The sequence below is a fragment of the Mchenga conophoros genome, linkage group LG12 (assembly GCF_057382185.1).
Source record: "Mchenga conophoros isolate Kocher_MC1m ecotype Shallow Benthic linkage group LG12, M_conophoros_male_GT1.1, whole genome shotgun sequence".
Lineage (NCBI taxonomy): Eukaryota > Metazoa > Chordata > Actinopteri > Cichliformes > Cichlidae > Mchenga > Mchenga conophoros.
In genome coordinates, this window is record NC_140537.1 from 30,846,983 (window position 1) to 30,868,603 (window position 21,621).

The window sequence follows — 21,621 nt, forward strand, 5'->3', positions numbered from 1 at the left end:
AGAATGCTCCCAACACTGAATTAAAAGATGACTCCTGCTCTCCAGAAGCTTGCCAGGAGAGGAATTAGATGAGGATGCCAAACACACTGCAACAATCACATCCAGTGGTTTTTATAGGAGAGCTGGTGGTTTATTTTCTTTGACTGGAATCCTAGAACCCCTCTGTCATAGAGCAGCTGTGAATAATCATCTAAAGGACAGAAGAAATCTCTACATTTTAACAAAAGAACACTGGTCCATCCAAAACATGTCATTAAAAATAAAGGAAAACTGAGGACAGTCCATATGTAGAACATAGAGCAGAGGTGTCACAGCAGGTTTTAATTAAAAGTTTTTTTTCAGTCTGGGGAGCTTTAAGGGGGCTGCTTCAATGTTCTGGACTGAATCCCATTTAACACATCACCTCTACCCACACAAAACCCACACCACACACTGAGCCACAACAGTCAATGTGGGTTAAATAACTCACTATTTACAAGACAAGAAGACAGACACTGCCCCTGTGGGAAGCCAACTCAGTCCCCAGAGTTCTTGGTCATAACAGAGCTATTTAAGCAGTTTGAATTTGAGTTTTTATGTCCAAGAAATGCTCAGCTAGACTGCAAAAATACAAAATGAAAACAGAAATGGTTACACCGAACAAACCAGGTACAGAAGGGAGCAGCCTCCAGGCAAAAATGTGTTGACATGTGAGTGGAGGCAAGTGGAAATTATGGGTGAGATCAAAAGGTTCCCCATCAAAAAAAATGATTGTTCTCCTCAGTGAATGGTTGTAAATGTATACAATAACACTGAATGAGCTGAATACTATTGGTTAATTATTCAAACTGTTCAAACAAATTCATTTTTTTAAAGTGGGCTCTGCCTCATGGTTTGGTCCACAGCCTACTCCTCCTCCCCTCCTTTACTTTGCAAACGGTAAGACATTATTAACACTCAGTAAGTTAAGCGGCCTGACTAGTAAAGCCTTTACTAGTCCCTAAGGACCCCAAAGTGCTTTACACAACCAGTCATCCACCCACTCACACTAGTGACGGCAAGCTACATTGTAGCCACAGCCACCCTGGGGCACACTGACAGAGGCAAGGCTGCCGGACACTGGCGCAACTGGGCCCTCTGACCACCACCAGTAGGCAATTGGTGAAGGACACAACGACTGAGACTGTCCAAGCCGGGGCTCGAACCAGCAACCTTCCGATTACAACTCTTGAGCCACGATCGCCTCTAACATCAGAATAAGTTAATCACATTTACTGTTCTAACCAGGCTGCATTTTAGCTTTGATAGGTCTCCATTAAATGTTGTGCTTCGGTTTAGGTGCCATGTTAATCTTAATGCACGTTTATGGCAGCAGTTGGTGTGTGCAAATACAACTCACTGAACTGATTTTATTTGGTTTTAACAGTTTCCTCAATGTCCCCCACGCCAGCCTTTTTTTAACAAGCCTGGAAACACCCCTGCTGCACACCTGCCAGCAATCCTGACTATTCATTACTTTGTGTCCCAACTGCCTGGTCCTCAGTGTTCCTATATTAGAGTCATCCCAAGAACACACATTTTTGAAATGTATTCAGTATTTAAATGAAGCCTCCTCCCTCAACACACAAACACCTCTAAGAAAGATAAAATCCTTCAGCGACCAGACAACAAAAACTCAAAGTGGCTGAAATCCCCAAATGACATCCTGACTGCACACGGAGCACTTTGTTTTCACAAGGAAACAAAAGGAGGAACATTTCCCAGTAAAAAAAACCACACAAAAACAAAGACGAATCCATTGGGTAGACACCCAAGTATCTTTTACTCGAGTCGCACATACAGCAAAAAAGCCCAAAACAAACTCTGATACGATTCTTACCTGTTCCACCTGTTGCGCTTTGACTGTAGGCTCTTTGTTTCTGCATTGACATCTGACTTTTTCATACACCACCACAGCAGACCACATTAAACACTGCAGGAGCTTGCTCTGCCATCTTTTTTGTAAATTTTCACTTTAATGTGAACACAAACTCACAGAAACACACACACAAAGGTTGTTACCCGACACTGCTGGATTCAGGTTTGGTAGTTTCTGCTCTGTAGGTGCAGAATCACATTTCGTTTTTGTTCTCTGAGTATGAGTCAAGGTTTCTGTTTGAAACAAACCCAGAACACAAAACACATTTTAATCACTGAGTTTTATTGGCACTGTAAAGCCGCTTTGGTTAAAATGTTTATTTGGATATTAAAAGTACATAACAATACTTTCAGTAGTTTTTCACAGTGAAACTATCACACAATAACAGAGTTGGTACAGTCACTTTATGAATGACATTATTGGCACAGTTAAGACAAATATTTAAACACATTTAGCCTCCAGTGATGATCAAAAGAAAGGATTTAAAGTTTAGGAAATACTTTCATTTTCACTTTTCACATATATTAAACCTTTAAAATATTGGAAACCGCAAAAATACATGATCATGTTTTTTCCTGGATGTTTCATTTTAATGCAATTTGAGCAAAGTCATCTATGACAGCATAACGGGAATAACATGCTGTGGCAGATAATTTCAAAAGAAACTTTTCTAACAGCTCAACAAATATCAACACAAACTGTTTGCGGGCAGTGTGTGTGCTAGCTAAAGCTGCCCAGAGATGGAGAACGACGTAAGAAAGACAGGACAGAATAGGAAGAACAGGGGTTATATTTAAAGGTAAGGACTGCTCAGTGATATTTGAAAATTGTAAACTGTTACTATCATGTTTTATAGTATCATTTTTAATCAAACAGTGGGTCTGTTTATGATGTGTTCTGATAAATTATACACTTTCATATTTTTTGAAACATCCTGCGAAACACACTGAGGTAAACTAACTAATTCAGATTTTTCAGTGTTACGCTGATGGATTTACAGTGAGGCAGTGTGTTGGACCAGTGTTGGACTGTTGTGTTCATGGTCAAATTGGGTTACATCCAGTGTAGCAAATTTGATTTTAGGCAGATGATAATGTGTCCTACATAACAGATTCAAGCTGACTACATTCATTAGAATTGGAATACAGATTGGAATTTTGTTTGTAGTCTCACATACTAACATAATTTTATGATGATGATGATGATTATTACTACAAGCTTCAGTTAGCTTTGCACAAAAATCGCTGGTAGAAATATCCTCTAAAAGTACTTTTAGTACATCTCAGAGCCTGCACTTTTACCGGAGTACTTTTTAAACACAGGTTTCTGTACTTCTATTTACATAAAGAATACTTTTGCCACCTGTGATGATACTGGAAAAAGAACATTTTATGTATATTATTTGCATAACTGGGTCTTAATTAATAATTTCTAAAAATATGTGAAAATCTTTCATGCTGCAGAACTAGGATATATCAGTAATTCCATTTTATTTTAGAAAATAGTGACGAGAAGTTGCATTAAAAATGGGTTGACCTTTTCAAAGACATTTTAAGAAAATTAAACTTCATGGATTTGATTTAAAGACTGAAAAGCACAACAAAGACCATCACAGTGCATCATTTTCTAAACTGACTGTAACCCTCAGAAGTGTGGAAGCAATTATAAATCTTTAGTCAGACTTATTTTAGTATTGAAGAAGAAGAATCTGGTCAGCCTTGTTCCAATACACTGACAATAACATGTGATAATCTTGTGATGTCTTATTCATCACTGCTGATCACCACAACCCTAACCCTACGGTAGAAGAATATGCCATTTTTGCTTCTTTTTTCATATTCTTTGCAATCGTGGGAACAAAAAAGTAATTTTAAGTGATGTGTATAAACTATTATTATGTAAGACTATTATATAGGAAAGAAGATCTTTTTATATATCTCCAAAATACAGCTGTATGGTCACAGCTGGAGCCATTATTTAAACCTCACAGGGCTAATATTATCTGTGATTAAATAAAGTAAATAAAGAAAACAATAATTTGATCCACAGTCAGCTAATGCTTTATGAAACATTGCTTCCGTACTGATGCACTTTGGTTCATTTTTTGCGTTCCTCGATCTCCTCCACCTCGCTGGACTCATCGACTACTTTGCCATTGATCATTGTTTGAGTGACGACTTTCACAATCTTCCTAGTCCTCACATCGGGGTCTTCTGTAACACAGGAGCGAACAATGGTTAGTCACACTAATGCTGCTAATCTAAAGCCACAGAAAGTGTCATTAACAGTGTAACAACAGTGCTATACTCAGATAAGAAGTTTATATTGAGGCTACGAAGCCACACTGACCCCGAGAAAAGGGATTCCTACTTTCCCCGAGTGAGTCATGTACTATTTTGATTTTTTTATGATCCCGTGTGAGTATCAAGTGAACACATGTTCACAAAAGAGTTTGAATAGCAAAGGAAAGGATCAGATTTTCCTGCATTGTTGGCCTACTGGAAGAATTTAAGATGACTAAAATTACCCAGCTTTACAAGAGCAGACTGTAACAGACATAAAGGACAACAGCACTCAAGTTCTTTTTATACTGACTTCCTATAGAAGCCTGTACTGAAACATGGGACCCTTTTGCAGTAGTGATGAATTCTGGCCTCTGGTATGACACTGGATACCATTCAACAATGGTTTTCAAACTTTTTTTTGCCCAGAGCGCACCAAAGTTTCGAGGCACACCTGTATTCAAGTGTGTAAAAATAGATTCTGTGGCCTCGATCATGCCTGCTTGAGGATAAGCTGCAGAAACTGCTGATGAGTAAGCCTTCCTTTTTTACATTGGTTGCATTTGAGTGATGTACATTTCATCACCAATGAGGTGAAAACGAAGCTCCGAACTCTAATTATTTGTCCAAGCAAAGCTTTACTAAAATTTTACCAAATAAGAGTGTGTTGCTCAGAGGGACTCCATAATAGTGACAAGACGTCCCACCTCTGCAAGCGATAATATCCAGTTAAGTTGGCCTTAAAATGCATTGCGATTGGTGGATTGTAGTGTGACATTGTGCCGCAGTGAGTCACAAAACATTTTCAGAAACCCGAACATCTGCATCGAGCCTTGAATTTATGTCACTCTGTCCCAAGTCGCATAAATTCTCAAATGTTTGGAGCACAGACAGCAGCAGACACCGTGGATAAATATCTATTCTATTCTCTTGTAAAGTTCTCTAGAGTTCTCTTGTAGATCACATTTTTAGTTGGTGCGTTGTATTAAATGGCTGACAAGTGGACATCTGCAACGAGTGTCACGATCACTGTCTCGTGACAAGTGACATCCCCCTGACCCAAGCAGACCTTAGCACACCTCTGAATGCAAAAACTATAATTATAAAAACCATAACTGTAAGATTAAGGTACTTTTAGTAACTTATTGGTGCCATCCGCCTGTAGTATGATACCCACAATATTGTATTTATAACGGTTTCTTTTGCTCTACTAGCAAATAACTTCTGTTATGAAAGAATTTAACACAAACCGTCGACAGCCTTTATATCTCTGGTTTAAATTCAGCAGTTTTAAAGCATGTCAACTCTGGCTCGGAAAACTTGTTGGATTTCAAGTGCTTCTCCCAGACTAGCATTATCCAACCTAAACTTACAGATGACACGCTCAGATTTGCAACAGATTTGTTACATTTAATAATCTGAACTTACTTTTAAGAGGTGGAGGGGGAGTTTCTTTCACCCTGTAGGACAAAATTATAATCAGTGAAGGCAAAGCAGAAAGCAGGTTCAAGCAAATACAGTTCTGCATTGTGGGAAAAAACACTTTGTTCTCATGTTTTCTTTTGTCTAATTATTTATTGTATTTTATATTTATTCTTTTTTTCACTGTAGTTATGGGTATCATTTATTACACCTTGTCACTAATATTCATACCATTTAAGGTCATTAAGCTTGTTTATTAAAACTAAAGTACAAACTAAAAGAAAAAACATTTTAGTTAATGATTAAAAATGTTTTAACTAACTGAAACATTTATGCTTAGTGTAGTAAAAATGTTATTACACCTTGCTTGATGAGGCATTGATGCACATTTTTATTGAGAGTCTGACCATCGGTCAGTTGCTTTTAAAAAGTTATGTGTTTTTATTAAATTACCTGCACTGATTTTTCTAAATTTGGTCTCAGAGACATGCCCTCCATACAGTAATTAAAAAGACTAAAACAAAACAATGAAACTAATAACAACTAAACAAAAACTAAACATTTTCAAATTCTGAAAACTAAACTGAAAATAAGTAAATCAACTCTGAAAACAAACTAAGAAGAAACTAGTTTAAAAACAAAAACTCAAATATGAAATAAAAATACTAACTAGAAAGCACAAAGCTATAATAACTCTGATATGAACAATCATAGTGAACTGAATATGATGCTACAGTTGCTTCTGGGTAGCTTAATTTTAACTCTGTCCAAAGTTTAGTCTATACAAACGTATGTGCAAAAGTAAATAACCAAATAAAATATAAGGTGTTAATAAACTTGAGATTCCTGGTACGCTGATTTTTCCGTGTAAATGCGACCCCTGTTTCTAATCTATGCTCATCTAAAACAAACTGTGGTTAAATTTACTGGACGGACATGATAATCTTATTTCTGCTAAAAACAAAATGCACATATGTCCCAAAATGGAGAACAAGTCCTTTAATTCGAAGACTAATAAATGTACAAATGCCTCCTTCTTGTAGAAAGTATGAATAACTACAAGAGTCATTTGTTTTTTTGATAATATTCAAGTAAAAAAATATGCATTTGAAAAGGAACTGGTCCTGTGACTGTTGTTATTTTGGGACTGTGCATCCCTTAGGCTTAGATTTGTTTTTCTACTTGCTTACATGTCCTCTCCTTCCAGCAGCCTCCTGTAGGTGGCGATCTCCATCTCCAGGTTCTGCTTGATGCGTAGTAGCTGCTCGTAGTCAGTCTTGTTGCGCTGCATGTCCAAACGCAGCTGAGACAGCTCATCCTCCAGCTGTGTCAGAATGGCCTGAAGACGGTCCATGTCCACAGAGTACTTGTGTCCCGATTCTCCGAGATTTCCCTCTAACACGCTAACCTGTAAACACAGCATACTGATGCTGAATAGCCACAACAGATAACATATTCTCCTCTGTGTTACATAATTACTAAAGCTGGCTTGAATATTCAGACAGGTCGCCTCCTTCGCTATATGTCATCAAGAACTGCGTTTAAGGAACAGCTTCATCCTGAGAAGCACAGATAACAGTCTGAGCATGCATGGTTAAAAACACATAATGTCTTTGGGAACAATAATCAAATTTTGAGTTAGTTGTCTAAAATGTCGTCCTTTGCTTACTTAAGATGGGACTGCCCACTCTGATATTAAAATATATATATTTTTTATTAAAGTGAAATAATTAATGCTCTAATGTCTGTGTGCTAAAGATGAAGCATCAATAATGAGGGTGCTGGCTTAGGGTGAAAGTAGAATAGACTTGCCTTTTGGGGAATTAATTACAGAGGAATCACAAATAACAAAATAACAAAACAGCCATTTAAATATTTAAAACTGCATGAACATTTTTTTTGTTGCTCTTAATGGCATTTAAATTGTCATCGATTGTGTACACAGTGATTTCCGACAGTCAGAAAATTTTAAAATGACACGTTATTCTTGATTTTCTGACTTTCTTTAAATCTTTAACTGCTAAATCTCATCAGTAGTGCAAATAGCTAAAATGAGGCACTGGCTATAAGAAGCTGAAATGAAGCCGTTACTGTAAAGGATGCTCAGCACCAGGAAGTAAATCTTTAGGAGACTAAAATGAATCAATTAAAACATAAAGAAGGATCAAAGCTGTGTTAAAGGTTTGGCTTTGTTAAAGCTTTTCACATTTCAAAAAGTAGTATAGCAGTCTTAATTTTGGGAATGGCTAAAAAAATATTAAGTTGTAAATTTATAGTCTGATACTCCTGCTCTAACGGGCTGTATGGTCTTCATGCAACAGTAGAAACTTTGAGGATGGAGGTAAACACAGTGAGGATGAAACGGTAAAGCCTCCATATTAACTCACTGTTCACACGGACCATAAAGAGTGTCACCACTGTCAGAAAATCAGTCAAAAACTGCTGCTTTGTAATTTTACCTATTAAGAAGTTTTCCTGTCAGCACTATAATACGTCTGCATTCATTACTGTGCGATCAGGCTGAGCAAATATCTGAAAGCTACATTTGCCTCCAGTGAACATGTCTGCATGCTGTACATTATTACTGAGTTCACTGGAAGTGGAGACAAAACACCAGGTTTTTGTGTCTTGTCACACTGATTGATTGTGGAAACATTATTAACCTGCTGTGTACATTGTATCTATACAGCAGCAGCTCTTAACTGACAAAAAGCTAGTCTCGACAAGTGTGCGGGGGAGGATGTGAGGATGGGGTGAGGACCAGTCATTCATGTGCCCTCATACAGGGTTTCTAATGTCTCCGTCTCACGGAAACCTCACCGCTGAAGAAGATAAGTAGTCATTCAAATGTATATGAACAAACTGTACTGTACCTGTTTACGAACGCTCTCAAGCTCAACTTCTAGAGCCTGAAGGAAACGCCGCCTCTCACTGAGCTCACTTTGGGCACAACGCAAAGCCTCGTTGCTTTCTTTGACCTCCGACTGTACTGCCTCTAACTGTAAACACATAAAAACATAACATTCAAAACAATTCAACACAGCACTCAACTCAGGGTGCTTCATACTGTAAAGTAAAGACCCGACAACATTAGGTAGAGAACCCCCAAAATCAGGCAATCCCTTATGACTTGGAGACCTTGAAGAGGACGAACGTGCTTTAACAGGAAGAAACCAGAACCAAGATCAGGGCGGAGCAGTTATCTGCTAAAACTGATTTGGTGATGACAGAGAAGGGAAGGGAAAAGAAAATTAATGTAGTAGCATAAAAATGCTCGATGAGTAACAAGAGGTGAAGTACTTGATTACTTTCTAGCTGCCTAAGCTGGTTAACTAAGCAATGTTTCAGGTCAACCTGATGCAGCGCTAACTATAAGCCAAAAGTGAAAGTTTGAAGCCTAATTAGTATATCATTGAACCTAGTTAGGGAGGTGGTTCTGGTAGCTGAAGGCTTTGCTTCCAGTTCTATTTTGAGAAACTCTGGGAACCAGACGTAGGCCTGCAGTCTGAGAGTGAAGCGCTCTGATGGGATAATATAATGCATTAAGGTCTTTAAGATGTTATGTGGACTAACCCTTCAAGACTTTCTATGCAAGAAGGAGGATTTTAAATTAAATGATGAGCTTAACAGGAAGCCGGTGAACAAACAAGGGACAAATATGATCCCTCGCTTTCTCTCTTTCTCTACTCGTTTGGACCAACTGACAGCTTTTCAGGGAGTTTTTAGGACATGCTGATAAAAAGGAATGGCAATAGTCCCGACTAGCTGTAACCAATGCATCTAGTTTGTTAGGATAGGATAAATTGTAATTTTTACAATATTGCAGAGATGAAAGAAAGCAGTCCTACATATTTATTTACTGTGGGGAAAAGACAGAAGAACAAGAGCTGGTTTGTGCAGTTACACACCTTCTTCAGGTACCAAGACTCGGCCTCCTCCTTGTTCTTGCGAACAATGCCCTCATATTGGACCCTGAGTTCAGCCAAGATGGCCCCAAGATCAGGACTTTGAGCCGCATCCACCTCCACGTTCACCTGCTCATTGTCCAAACGGGCCTTCAGGGAGTTCATTTCCTGCAGACATTTAAAGAAGGAATGGAGAGAAAAAGCAGCATCTTACTGTAGATGCACTGTAATGTAAATCATGGTTATAACAGAAATATTTTGATGTCCACCTATTAATCCACCAACTTCAACTTCAAGTGGTTTTACTACACTTAGTACTGCCTTTTGATAGAGACATTGAGCAAACAAAAAGAAGTTGTGTGCTAAAAGAGCTGCTATATTAAATGAAAACCATTAAATGCCTCTGGTGGATTAAGCTTGTAAACTGAGATGTTCAGGGACCAGAGCTGAAATTTAGAAAAAGGTCTGATGTTCAGATGGAAAAAACCTGTTGTCTGCTTGTTTTGTTTGTTTGTTTTAATAAAGGAGGAGCTTTGAGGCTTCCTTTTAACTGGTGTGAGACTGTTTCAGCAGCGTGAGACTGAAGGTGAAAGTCATGCCATCAGCGCGAGAGCTGGTAAACCTGCTTTAACATCATCCATGTTGCCTAATTGGCTGTTTGTTTTCAATGAGCTAACCTATTGTTACAGCAGATGTAGGTTAGAGTCAATCAAAACTCTAATGTACTTTGTTAAATTAGCTTTACACGTCTCCCCTGTGTTCCCTGTGACTTCTTGTGAAGTCAGTCTTGTTTTGGTGCTTGTTTATCTTTCTGTCTTTGTGTCATGTCTGAGTTTCTCTTTCCGTGTTCCGTTTCTTCCTGTTTCATTTTGGTGGTTTGTCGTGTATTCAGTTCTATTTGCCTGTCACCTGTAATTAGATGCAGCTGTTCTCACACCTGTTGCTTGTTTCTCGTTATCCTCTGCATATATATGTGTTGTCTCATTCATCCCTTGCCCTTTATCACATCCTCTCTCATGGCCGTGTCCTTCCTCGTGCATTTCCCCAGATGAGTTGTACTTTCAGCACCTGACCTGCTGCTCTTTGTTTAGTTAAGAGCTGTGCAAAATAGTTGTTCTGGAATTTTAATTCTCGCCTTCCTACTTTGACACCCATAATAACATCAGCTACATGTGCAGGAGTAATCCCACAAAATCAGCTCAGCTTTCATATCACAGAAACTTCACAGCTCTCCGATAACTATTTTACGCTACCATTTCTCACTTCCTTTAAATCTTTACAGTAGTTGTAAAGTTTTTATTCACAACATATGAAGCCTCAAGAAAAAGCCAGTGCCAAGTGATAATCTTCAGAGGACTAGCCAAATATAATAAGGTTTTTTAAAGAAAGAATCCCACCGTGAATTAAAAGTTATTACTGTATTGTTCATAAAGCTCACAAGATAATTAAAGTTTAAATGAGTGATCACTGTAGCTGCCTAAAAGAGTGCAACCACAGGTTGTGTGTCAGAAGGCTTCATCTACTTCACCTTTGCTACAAATTAATTTCTGAGACATTTATATGGTAGCTGCATCAACACCTCTTGGGTTTTGTAGTTCTTACTGGCTGCAACAATTATGAATTTTGTTTTGTTTTTTAATTCTCGATTTAAGAAAAATTAGATGTGTTGAAAAATAACAAAATAAAAAAGCTGCGCTGTACAGTTATGATAACACTCTAATTACAGTCAGTCAAATTTTATACATTTTTAAGACAAAATAAAAAATTCCCTCTGTGTAAAATTCAGTCTACATCCTGGACACCACACCTGACTGCCTAAACACACACAGACTGTTGCGATGACTGGGCTCAAACACTCCTGCTTTGTGTACATTGGAGTTACCTCGTTATCTTGAAGCAGTCTGGTTACAAAGATGAAGGGTGTGTCCCTGTACTTATATTATCGTATTTCAGACACCGGACACTGTTTAAACCTTGTGGGAGAAAACACAAACTGACCTGGCAGAGAACTAGTTTATATGAACTTGTGTCTTGTGAAGAAGATAATAATAATGGATATGTAAACACTGTTTAACCTCTTGTAACCTTCGTTTTGGCAGCAGTCTCACCTCCTGGTGATTCTTCTTGAGGAAGTAGAGCTCCTCCTTCAGGCTGTCCAGGTCTCCTCGGAGAGTGGCGATGATCTGGTCGTGGTCTGACTTTGCTCTCCTCAGAGCCTGACAGTCCCTCTCCACTGACTGGCACAAGGTGGCCTCTGCCTCCCATCTGCATTAAAAAAAAAAAACAGCATTAAAGACAAGATTAAATCAAATAAATCAAATAAATGAACTTTCACACTTGTGCTGTAGCTCTGCACTTGAGAACAGAAATATCTGATGTAGTCAGGTTGGATATGAGCAATCAACAGAATAACAGCTGTGACTTTATTTCCAAAAGACCCATGTGTTGTGTTGAAGAGATTTCATATATAGAAATATGTACCACAATTTTGTGGCAAGTCAGCCAGGCAAATCAGTAAGAATGCACACATACATTACCACAACATTCTGGGAAAAGCTAAAATTTCTTGAGGAAATGGGGGTAAATGCAGAAAGTAATCACAGAAATTACTTTTAACCTGCCAGCTCTTCCTGTACACTATATCCAAGTAACCACGTTACCTATGGTGCATAGAGCATTTCTAGTTGTGTCAATGTGTCTGAAGTGGCTACTTCCTGCTGTCTGTACATGTGGAAAATATCCCAACACGATTCCCTGTAAATTCTCACAAGTTCATGTTAAGAGAAAAGGAGGTCATCAGTAAACATGTGCAATTTTAGGCCAGGTTTGTACCTTTTGTGTACATTATTGAAAAATACTCATTTTCATGAGATCTGAAAATACTGCAGATTATTTAATACAATCTTTCTGTACCTATAGATCAAAAATATTCCTGCTTCTGCATAAAGAAAAAGACTTTTGAACAAGTACCAGAAGTGACACTTCCACGCTATTTTCATTTTTCCTCAAGTACCTCAGGAGGCAAGTAGCTCTTAAAGAAAATCAGTTCCCATGAACTTCTACATTAAAATATCCAACTTTACATCATTAAATAGCAGATTTACAGCCTGTTAACTCCTTCGTGTGGATACTGGTGTTAGGGGTGTTGACACTTTGATTAACAGGCACCTGATAAAGGCAGCTGGAGCTAATTAGTAACTCTTCTGTGAATTTGGCACTGAGGCCACTCAGGAATGGATGCACAAATGTGAAAAATCGCATGCAAACTCCTGCAAAGCTCAAAGTTATTAAGGTCCACACTCACTTTGCTGTAAATAACATGAATCACTGTCAGCTGACATATTACTCCCTCACATTAGACCACAAAACATACTATCAACACACTGTGAAAAACACCAGCAGCAGGTATTTCCTGACTCTGTCACCTTTAGCTTCACCTTACCAACTGTAGAATCTCCGTAAGGGGACGATTCTCTTTCTGGCCTGCACCATCTATCATATTCCCCTCTAACTGATGTTGCCATTGTTTGGTACTGGAGCACCCGCCGTGGGAATAAGGCATTTATTTTGGCCCCTGACAGAAAGGTCATTTATTCATACTGTTTTGTAGTCTGGCGCTCCCATGTGAACACTCACAGCCAGGGAAAAGACTGCAGTGTGACACTCACTTGACCCTGAAGTCATCAGCCGCCAGCTTGGCATTATCAATCTCCAGCATTATACGGGCATTCTCCAGTGTCTTCTTTCTCACCTAAGTGAAAGAACACAATGCACAGCAAGTTAAAATTATGTGTAGTTTTAATGTGTCTAGTTAAATATTAATTTGTTAAGTTGAGTTCTTCCACCAAAACTGCACTTTAAATTAGAGAATTCATGACAGAACATCACGCACAAATATTATTATTTTTTTCTCAAGACAGGAAGTCTTAAAATGAATTGTATAGTCTAAAGCACTAGACACTGACCTCCTGTCCAATGGCATGGGCCTGTGCCATCATCCCCTCAATGTCGTACCCTTTTGGAGCTCTGTCCAGCATAAGCTGCTTGATCTTCACCTCCAGCTCAGCATTGGATTTCTCCAGTGACCGCACCTTGTCCAGGTAGTTGGCCAGCCTGTCGTTCAGGCCCTGCATGGTCTCCTTCTCGCTGACGCTGAGGCCATTGGAGAGGCTGGAGCCCAGCACGTTGAGGCCATTGCCCAGAGAGAGGGAGCGCGACAGAGTGGCGATCGAGGAAAGATTGGAGACAGAGGGTTTGGAGCGGATGCTGCGTCCACTGCCCCTCACAGAGATGTTGGAGAAGGAGGGCTGCCGCACTGAGCGCACAGAGAGAGCAGATGCCATGGTGTCCACTACACAGATAGTTAGATACATTCAATAAGGATCAATAAGGAAGACAAAAACACACCTAGAGGTTTTTTATGCCTATCATACACCAGAAAACTCTGAAAGGGCTAAAAGTCAAGGCACCCTGTCATATCTTAAGGTAGTATGTCATTAGGCATTGTTCAAAGAATGGAGTCACTATTTACTAGGTTATAACTAGTTTCCTTTTGAGATGATTTCCCATCAAGAAAATAAAATAAAAATATTAGTAGATTGATACATGAACAGGCTGTCATGGCCACTTCTGTCTTATTTTGTTCTCAAAATCACCCAAAAGGAAAAAACAGAAAGTACCTCAGAATAGACAACAATGGTTAGGAAAACAGACAGTGCACACCTATTGGTTCTTAAAGTCACATGATTAATCCAGCAAGATCAGCCATTTGATTTGTCTTGTTGGATTTGATAGATCTGAAACAACTCTGAGTTTTATGACTTTCTACTAAATGATTGCCAAAAATGTAACAATAAATGATTTTCTTGAGATCCTGAAAAACTTAAAAAGTCACTTGGATCACCCTGTAACATTTTTTGTCATCTTTTGTCTCCCTTTTCCAGGTTTCTGTTGAACATTCAAGCAGGAAATAATTACCAATCATGTTTCTGTTCTACTAAAGAAACACTGTGTTTGAAATACAAGTGCTGGATACCAAACATCATCACTCTTTCCTCGTCACAGAGTTATTTAAGAAGAACAGCAATGACGTTCTAGTAAATTTCAAGTCCTTGAGAGCTTTACATCATCCAGAAAATGTGTTCCCTATTCAGCTACTCTGAGCTGTAAATTGATGAACAGAAACAGAGGAAAGGGACAAAAACAGTATTTACCTGGAGCTCAGTTGTTCAGTTGGTCTCTTCTTGTCGCTGATGGTGAGAGTGATTGTTGTTGCTGGAGCAGCTTTCACAGGTGAGTCCGGCTGTAGAGGATCAGCTATCCTGGCTGGGGAGGAGCCAGTCATGTAACCAATCCCACAACAACAAAGGAGAGGATGCAATATGACACCTTGTGGAGGACTGAAAAAATACAGAGGTGCACATGAGTTTAAATCAATGTGTCCTTTCATTTGAGGAAAAACTGTACTGCTACTGTCAGTATAGTTTATAGTTTAACCTGCTTTTTTCAGGTAATATAAGTATATCTAAGATGAATATGGCAGAAAAATCGTTCAAAAGAGAACAAATGTAATAGGTTGTTGGGGGAAAAAAGTTGCATTCACTCAATATTGTTACATAAAAAACAAGCCAGTCCTGCCCAGCAGAAAATTTGGCCTTTACTTCTATATTTGTCCTCACAATAGCTTCCTCAGACTTGAATCTGACCTGTCTCTTTCCACAGTGGTTGTATTGAGAGCAGACACAATGGCTTTAGAGTGATGTGAGAAGGCTTCACCTGAGGACGGCCAGCCAGGATGGGAAGAAACGAGAGGAAACGGGAACAATGAAGAGAAAGAATGAAAAGAAAGTGAAGACCCCTGAGAAATACACAAAGAAATGCAGGGCGTAGTTGTGGATGAACTGGAAACCTGGCTTATATTTACACACTCACAGACACACACACCCACATCAACACGCACAGGCACCATTTTATAAGGGTGAATTGTCTCTCAGCCCTCTATTTCCATCTTAGAGCATATAATCCCTTGTTACTGTTGAAAACATGTATGACTTTTGATTTCTTTGGGCTTTATCATGCCAAGAAGATCAGAGCTCTCAGTGACAGTGACCTGATTTAGTGCTGTATGAATTACATCTCACTGCAGCCATCCCCGGCCAGCACTCGTCTGCATTGGCCAGCTACATTCTGGGACAGCTCACGGTGGAAACTTTCTTTTGTGCCGTTTCTAAGCTAACCGTAAAAGTCACCTATAACCTGTCTGTTTCTACAGGCTGCAGGCACAGTAACATTAATGACTTAAAGCTGTCCATCTTGGCCCAGAATGAATCAAACAAATGGATATTAACTTAAACTGAATGCAGTCTTAACTGCAGGACAAGTGTGTCTGTATTACAGTGTCACTACATTATAATGTAATACAACTGGATGCATACATGTTGTACAAATACACTTGTGTTGATATTCGTTACATTTTTCTGATGTATGTGTGGGATCTTTGTTCCTTAGTCAAAGGGGAAAAGCCATAAAACTGATTCTCACAAGCACAAAAGCAAGACATAGCAAGGATACAGCGACATCATGTGGCTTAAAACACATACTACAGCAGAGAACTTAAGTATTTTTAAAGCTCAAATTTTCAGACACAAGTTACTTGAATTATGAAGAGACATGGTATGAAAATGAAACATTATATAGAAATAAAGATTTATATTCCAATAAAGTGCAAAACCCTTGAGCTACTCCTGATTTCTTTATGACCCAGACGTTCTTGTAATTTTTTAAAGCGGTCTTGAGCTGTAGGTCTCTAGGCTTTCTGAAAGGCACCGGCTGCTTGTTCACTCATTTTTCAGTCCAGTCTTTGTATTTGACCATTTTCAGGGGAATTATGTTTAAGTTACTTAGAAATGATTTATAAATCATTCAAGCACAAAAAGGGAACCTATAACTCAAGGGATGAACCAGTGATGTGTCTACACACAACAGACAACTTGAGGATAACTTTAAGTATTCTAAGGATATCTCAGCATGTTCAGTGTCTCCTTGAAAAATTAAGTAAATATGACAAATGGAGGTTGTAGGCTTCAAAAACGCTATCTACAGCAGATGAAAAGCATCTAAAAGTCCTTTCCTTGAGAAATATTGGGAGAAATACAGCAAATCCCTGACATAGGTCCAGTCCAGGTCAGGGGAGTGTCTAAAGCCATCTGTGAGCTAGCCTCTGTCATGGGTTGGGTCTGTATTTCAGACAGTGGTGTTGGAGGATCTTGTCAAATTTAATGGAATTATGAATAATCTAATCAGCATACTTTCGCAGTAAAAGCCGTGCTGGTGGCAATACTGTCAGTCATAGATCAGCGTCCCCAGAGCCCAGAGCGCAACATCCCTGAAGCAGTGTAGGATCAGCTTGACAGAAAACGGAACAAAAAGCAGTCGACATAAAAAAGCTTCTTCTTCAAGAGGCCTTCAAGACTAACAAAATTCCAAGAAGGCCTACCTGAGAGTGTCCATAAAAGTGAGCATACCAAATATTGACTTTCAAGCTTACTATAAATTGGCCTTATTTGCTTTATCCCATGTAGGTTTGCACAAGTTTAAATAAATCACTTAAACTATTTCCCATTTTCATGTCAAAATATACAAAAGTTCAAGACAAGTTTAAGCTCAAGACACAACATCTTTTGATAAGGGTAATGATTTATGTGATGTTTCTGTTTAGCTCACAATGCTGAAAAACTGGAGAAAAAATGGAAAAACTGGTTCTTAACTTGCAGACTTTAAATTAGACTACAGCCAATATAACCTATAAATAACGTATAAAGTGATTGCACATGTTGTCCTCATGCTTTTGATATCCCATGGCCTGGAATAAGGACAACTTTAGCCTTAGCAGGCATCTCATTCCAGTATGGCAGAAGCTCGAACTGGATACGAAACAAATATAACTTTTTCATGTTGTCTTTCCTATATCGTTATCAGGCCATTACCATGAGACTGATAAATTATTCTAACTGGTGATAGACTTTATATGATCAAACCTTTAAGTGTACTACTACAAGACACACAAATAAGTGTACTGGGTGTACTTTCGTAAAGTTTGGGGTTTTTTTGTTAAAGGGGAGGAAACAGCATTAAGCCCACTGGTCACTCTGGCCCATTTTAAAGTCTGAAAATTTCATGGTATCCAACAAAACCTTTCTCTGATCACCTCTGAGCTGAAAATGAAGCACTTTCTTCTTTGTGTTTTTATCAATTCACTTATTTGGGAATCTCCATTAAAACAATAATCTGTAATTTTAAAGTGCAGTACCTTCATCGCCCACAAGGGGCCGACAGACCACACTTGGGGAATCACTGCTCTAACAACTTTTAAACAGCCATCATTAGCAGCCATACGCCACATAACTGACATGGAAATGGTTGTGCAGAGATTAAAAACATTTAGATCTTTATTGTAATACACTAAAGTGACTTCTTCTTTACTTTATGTATTTAATATTTGTCCAGGACTGAATTATAGGAGAATTTGAAATTTCTGAATGTGTCTGTGAACCTGTGGAAATGGTGGAAGCTACATGATATACAGAATCATTTGATTTAAGCTAGTCTCCATCTGATAGGGTGAAATGTAGTAATTCAACAGCATTCTCAGCCTTCAGGTGTGCTTTAGTGCCACTGTCTTTATATGACATGCAACACCTAGGCATATCAGTCTCAGGAGATTGATTCAGAATCTGCAGCTTCTCATAAATCAAACTTAAGTGCAGTGATGTTTCAAAACCAGTTGTCATTTCCCCAAAGTAAACACTATCTGGGAACCTGCTGTGGAGTCCTATGTTTATTTTTGCATGGTGCGTGGTTGGCCGTCAGCCTGGGTGAAGTGAATCATAAGTTTCAGCTATTTCCTTGCCTTTCGTCAGGGCCCCTGCTCTCATGTGCTACTGTAAGAGTTATCGGTTACACACACAAAAAAAGGTTCTTTGTTTATTTCTATGACTTTCTACAGCGCACTATGCAACGACCCAAAATCCAGAGTCAAATAAATTCCTGTTGCTTTGTTTTGACTTTGTTTGGAAACACGATACCAAATACAGTTGTGCAGTGCTTTTATAGCCAGGGTTAAATGGTAGGGCTGTGCAGTATCTATATTTAAACAAAACACTCTAAGCCATAAAGTAAATTCACTGTGGTCCAGTTTTCCTAAAGAAAGGACATTTCACCTAAAAATGCTCACTGGTGTAGTGTTAACCATCATGCTGTTTGTCGACGTGGTCTAGCTCTGAAGCCTCAAATAATCCACTTTTGAGGTACACATTTAGAGTCTTAGAATAAAAAAAGATGAAATTGTTGATGGTTGATGACATTACATTTACAAGTGAGGCCTCTGCAAATAAACACCTGTTTTTGGGAGGAAATTAGCAAAGTCATTGCTGTTTGGCTGACAGCTGGAGGACTGCAAAAGATGAGAAAAGAAAAGAAAAGAAAAGAAAGAAAGAGAAGGTTATTATAACCAGATCTAGGTTCTAGAAAGGCCTGTAAAATGTTTTCAAATTTTTAAATTCTTATATTTTTTCCCCGCCATAGCAGCCCTGGTTGCAGGTAATAAAAGCTAATCTAATCTAAAAGGTGATCATAAGTTTCAATCTTTAAAAGATATTGGGGCTCTTAGACACTCTGCAACACTTTTGATAACACCCAACTATGCTAAGGCTGAGCAGTATCAATAGGTTTACAACTGAAACTTTGCAATAAATGTAGCTAGCAGCGGAGTAGCTACCAAACCTGTTTTCCTTGTAACGTTATTGACAAAACTGATAATAAATAATAAGAATATAAACTGTTATTATATAAAAAATATAACAAAAAACCTAACATAATGCATAACTGAAAATAAATAAATACAAAAAAAGTCACATGATGAAGTATCTTCTCAATTATAGCTGATTAGCTGCTTAAGCTAACATTAGCTTAAAAGGAAAGTTTAAACATGATAATTGCTATATAAATAAAGTAAACTGTCAACATAATAGAAACTTAATTTGAAGCTTCTTATGCTAAAATGTAAGAAAGGCTACATTTTAGCATAGCAAAGGCTAGTTGACATAAATCAGTCAATCACCAGTCAATCTTCCAGTTGTAGAAGGAAACATTAAATTGAATAACCACTTGTTACAAAAGAGACATGAAGAACAGCATCTCCAAACAAACCTTGAAGCAGATCGGCTGCAGCAGCAGAAAACCACAGTATGTGCCACTCTTGTCAGCTAATAACAGGAAACTGAAGCTATTCACTGGGGCTTAACAAAATTGGACAATAGACGATTGGAAAAACACATGTTCTGGAGAGTCTTACGTTTGCTGTAACATCCAGATAGTCGCTCAGCGTTAACAAAATGAAAGCATGTGAGGGATGTGGAAGCATTCGTGGAGGGGGTATTTACTTGGAACTTTTTGAGCCTCTTGGTACCTATTGAGCATCATTTAAACTGTCCAGCCTAGTTGAGTGTTGTTGCTGTTATGTCCAGCTCTTTATGACCACAGTGTATCTGTCTTCTTATGTTTCCTTCCAGCACATCTCAATCTGGTCACCTTTGGGACGTTGTGGACCTGGAGATTCCTATCATGTAAGATGTGAACACTGGGAATCATCATTTACATTAAATTCGCAGTTGATATAGTCTGATTTTATTATGTCAGCATAGTCAAGAGTCTTGTAAGATGTTTGCAAGTAAGGAATTTAACTTATACTGAGTCAAAATTAAAAACAAAGGTTTTAAAAGCTTCATGTAAGAATCAAGAACATAATGAAAGCTCAAAGCTGTGATGCCCTGTCTTGCATCTCCTCAGTACCCCTGATCTGAATGGTGGAGAAGGAGAAGCAAAGTTAGAATGACTTTTAGAGCCAAAGTAGCAGCCTTAATGGGAAATACATCTGATTGAAATACACCAGAATGATCTTTTAATATGCTTAGCTGATGTTTTAACTGGGAGAGTCTCGTGCTGCTCCAAGCTGTAGATAGACATCAACTGTGAGTCACAGAAGACTTTCTGTGGGAAAAAATAATTGTCTTCCAGAATAAGGGACATCAGAAAAAAACACTCTTTGCTCATAGTAACTATGACTGGAAAAAATGTCCTTCTTCTGGGATTGAGTTAATAATTACATGACTAAGTACACGAAGAACAGAAAAAAAAAACATTAATAAAGATATTAGGGATACATGACTGAACAACTTAAGCAGAGAATCTGCATTCATGTGTAACTAAGGACAAGGGTTCAAAGAAGCAAAGAAGACCCTAATAAACTTTTGGGTACATTTTTCTTCCATGTTTTTACAAACTGATACACAAGGCTTAGCAAATAGCAGTAAATCAAAAGACAGCTGAACAAAACTGTACTGAATTTGTTTAGAGCCTGATCTGCCAGGCTACATCAAGAAGTTTTGTCAAGTTTGGATGCTCTGACATGGAGAAATGTCAGTTTCAGTTTTACCCAGAACATTACTGAATAGATATGTTAGTTTCATCACTCTGTTTCATGTATGCACACGGATGTCTCCACAACCAAGTATTGGTTTACTCAGCGGGAACTTCATTAGGGACACTTTACTAGTACAACTGCATTAGTTCTTCATGCCACAGATTCAAGAGAGTGCTGGAAAGATTCCTCACACAGCTGCTGCATTTGGTTGGGTGTATATGAATTTCCCATTCCACCACATACCAAAGGTGCTCTACTCGATTGAGTTTGACTCTGGTGGTTGAGCACAATTAACTCAGTGACATGAGAAACCAGTTTTAGATGATTTGGGCTTTGTGATATGATGCGTTATCCTGCTGGAAGCAGCCATCAGAAGTGGGTACACTAATTACAAAGGTATAGGCGTGGTCAGGAAATCATTTAAACAAGCTTAGTTGATACTAAAAGACCTAAAGTGTGGCATGAAAAACCACCAGCATCCTGAACCACTGATACCGTGCTTTCATATTGTTTATGCCAAAACTGACCTTACGATGTCACTGCAGAAAGTGAGACTGATTTGATCAGGCAATGATTTTCTTGTATTGTTCAGTTTTGATGCAACTATATTGCAGCCTCAGTTTTCTGTACTTGGCA

The 21,621-nt window shown here is 38.5% G+C and overlaps 1 protein-coding gene across 1 annotated transcript; it reads right to left on the reverse strand.

Annotated features, from left to right (window-relative positions):
* Positions 1 to 2,170: 2,170 nt before the first annotated feature.
* On the reverse strand, positions 2,171 to 20,021 carry krt1-c5 (keratin, type 1, gene c5). The gene is made up of 10 exons (XM_085295217.1): positions 19,713 to 20,021; positions 14,720 to 14,905; positions 13,472 to 13,857; positions 13,175 to 13,257; positions 11,615 to 11,771; positions 9,510 to 9,674; positions 8,475 to 8,600; positions 6,792 to 7,009; positions 5,608 to 5,639; positions 2,171 to 4,110 (listed from the first exon to the last, which is right to left on the reverse strand). Exons 3-10 carry the CDS (start codon positions 13,847 to 13,849, stop codon positions 3,995 to 3,997), a joined length of 1,275 nt encoding a protein of 424 aa, XP_085151343.1. The 5' UTR covers positions 13,850 to 13,857; positions 14,720 to 14,905; positions 19,713 to 20,021; the 3' UTR covers positions 2,171 to 3,994.
* Positions 20,022 to 21,621: the final 1,600 nt, after the last annotated feature.

Coding starts and splice junctions, on each gene's coding strand:
- krt1-c5 (XM_085295217.1), bottom strand. CDS start 13,849: ATGGCATCTGCTCTCTCTGTGCGCTCAGTGCGGCAGCCCTCCTTCTCC. Junction 8,601..9,509: donor AGTCTTGGTACCTGAAGAAG/GTGTGTAACTGC, acceptor ATGTGTTTACAG/TTAGAGGCAGTACAGTCGGA. Junction 4,111..5,607: donor TCCCCCTCCACCTCTTAAAA/GTAAGTTCAGAT, acceptor CCTGTGTTACAG/AAGACCCCGATGTGAGGACT.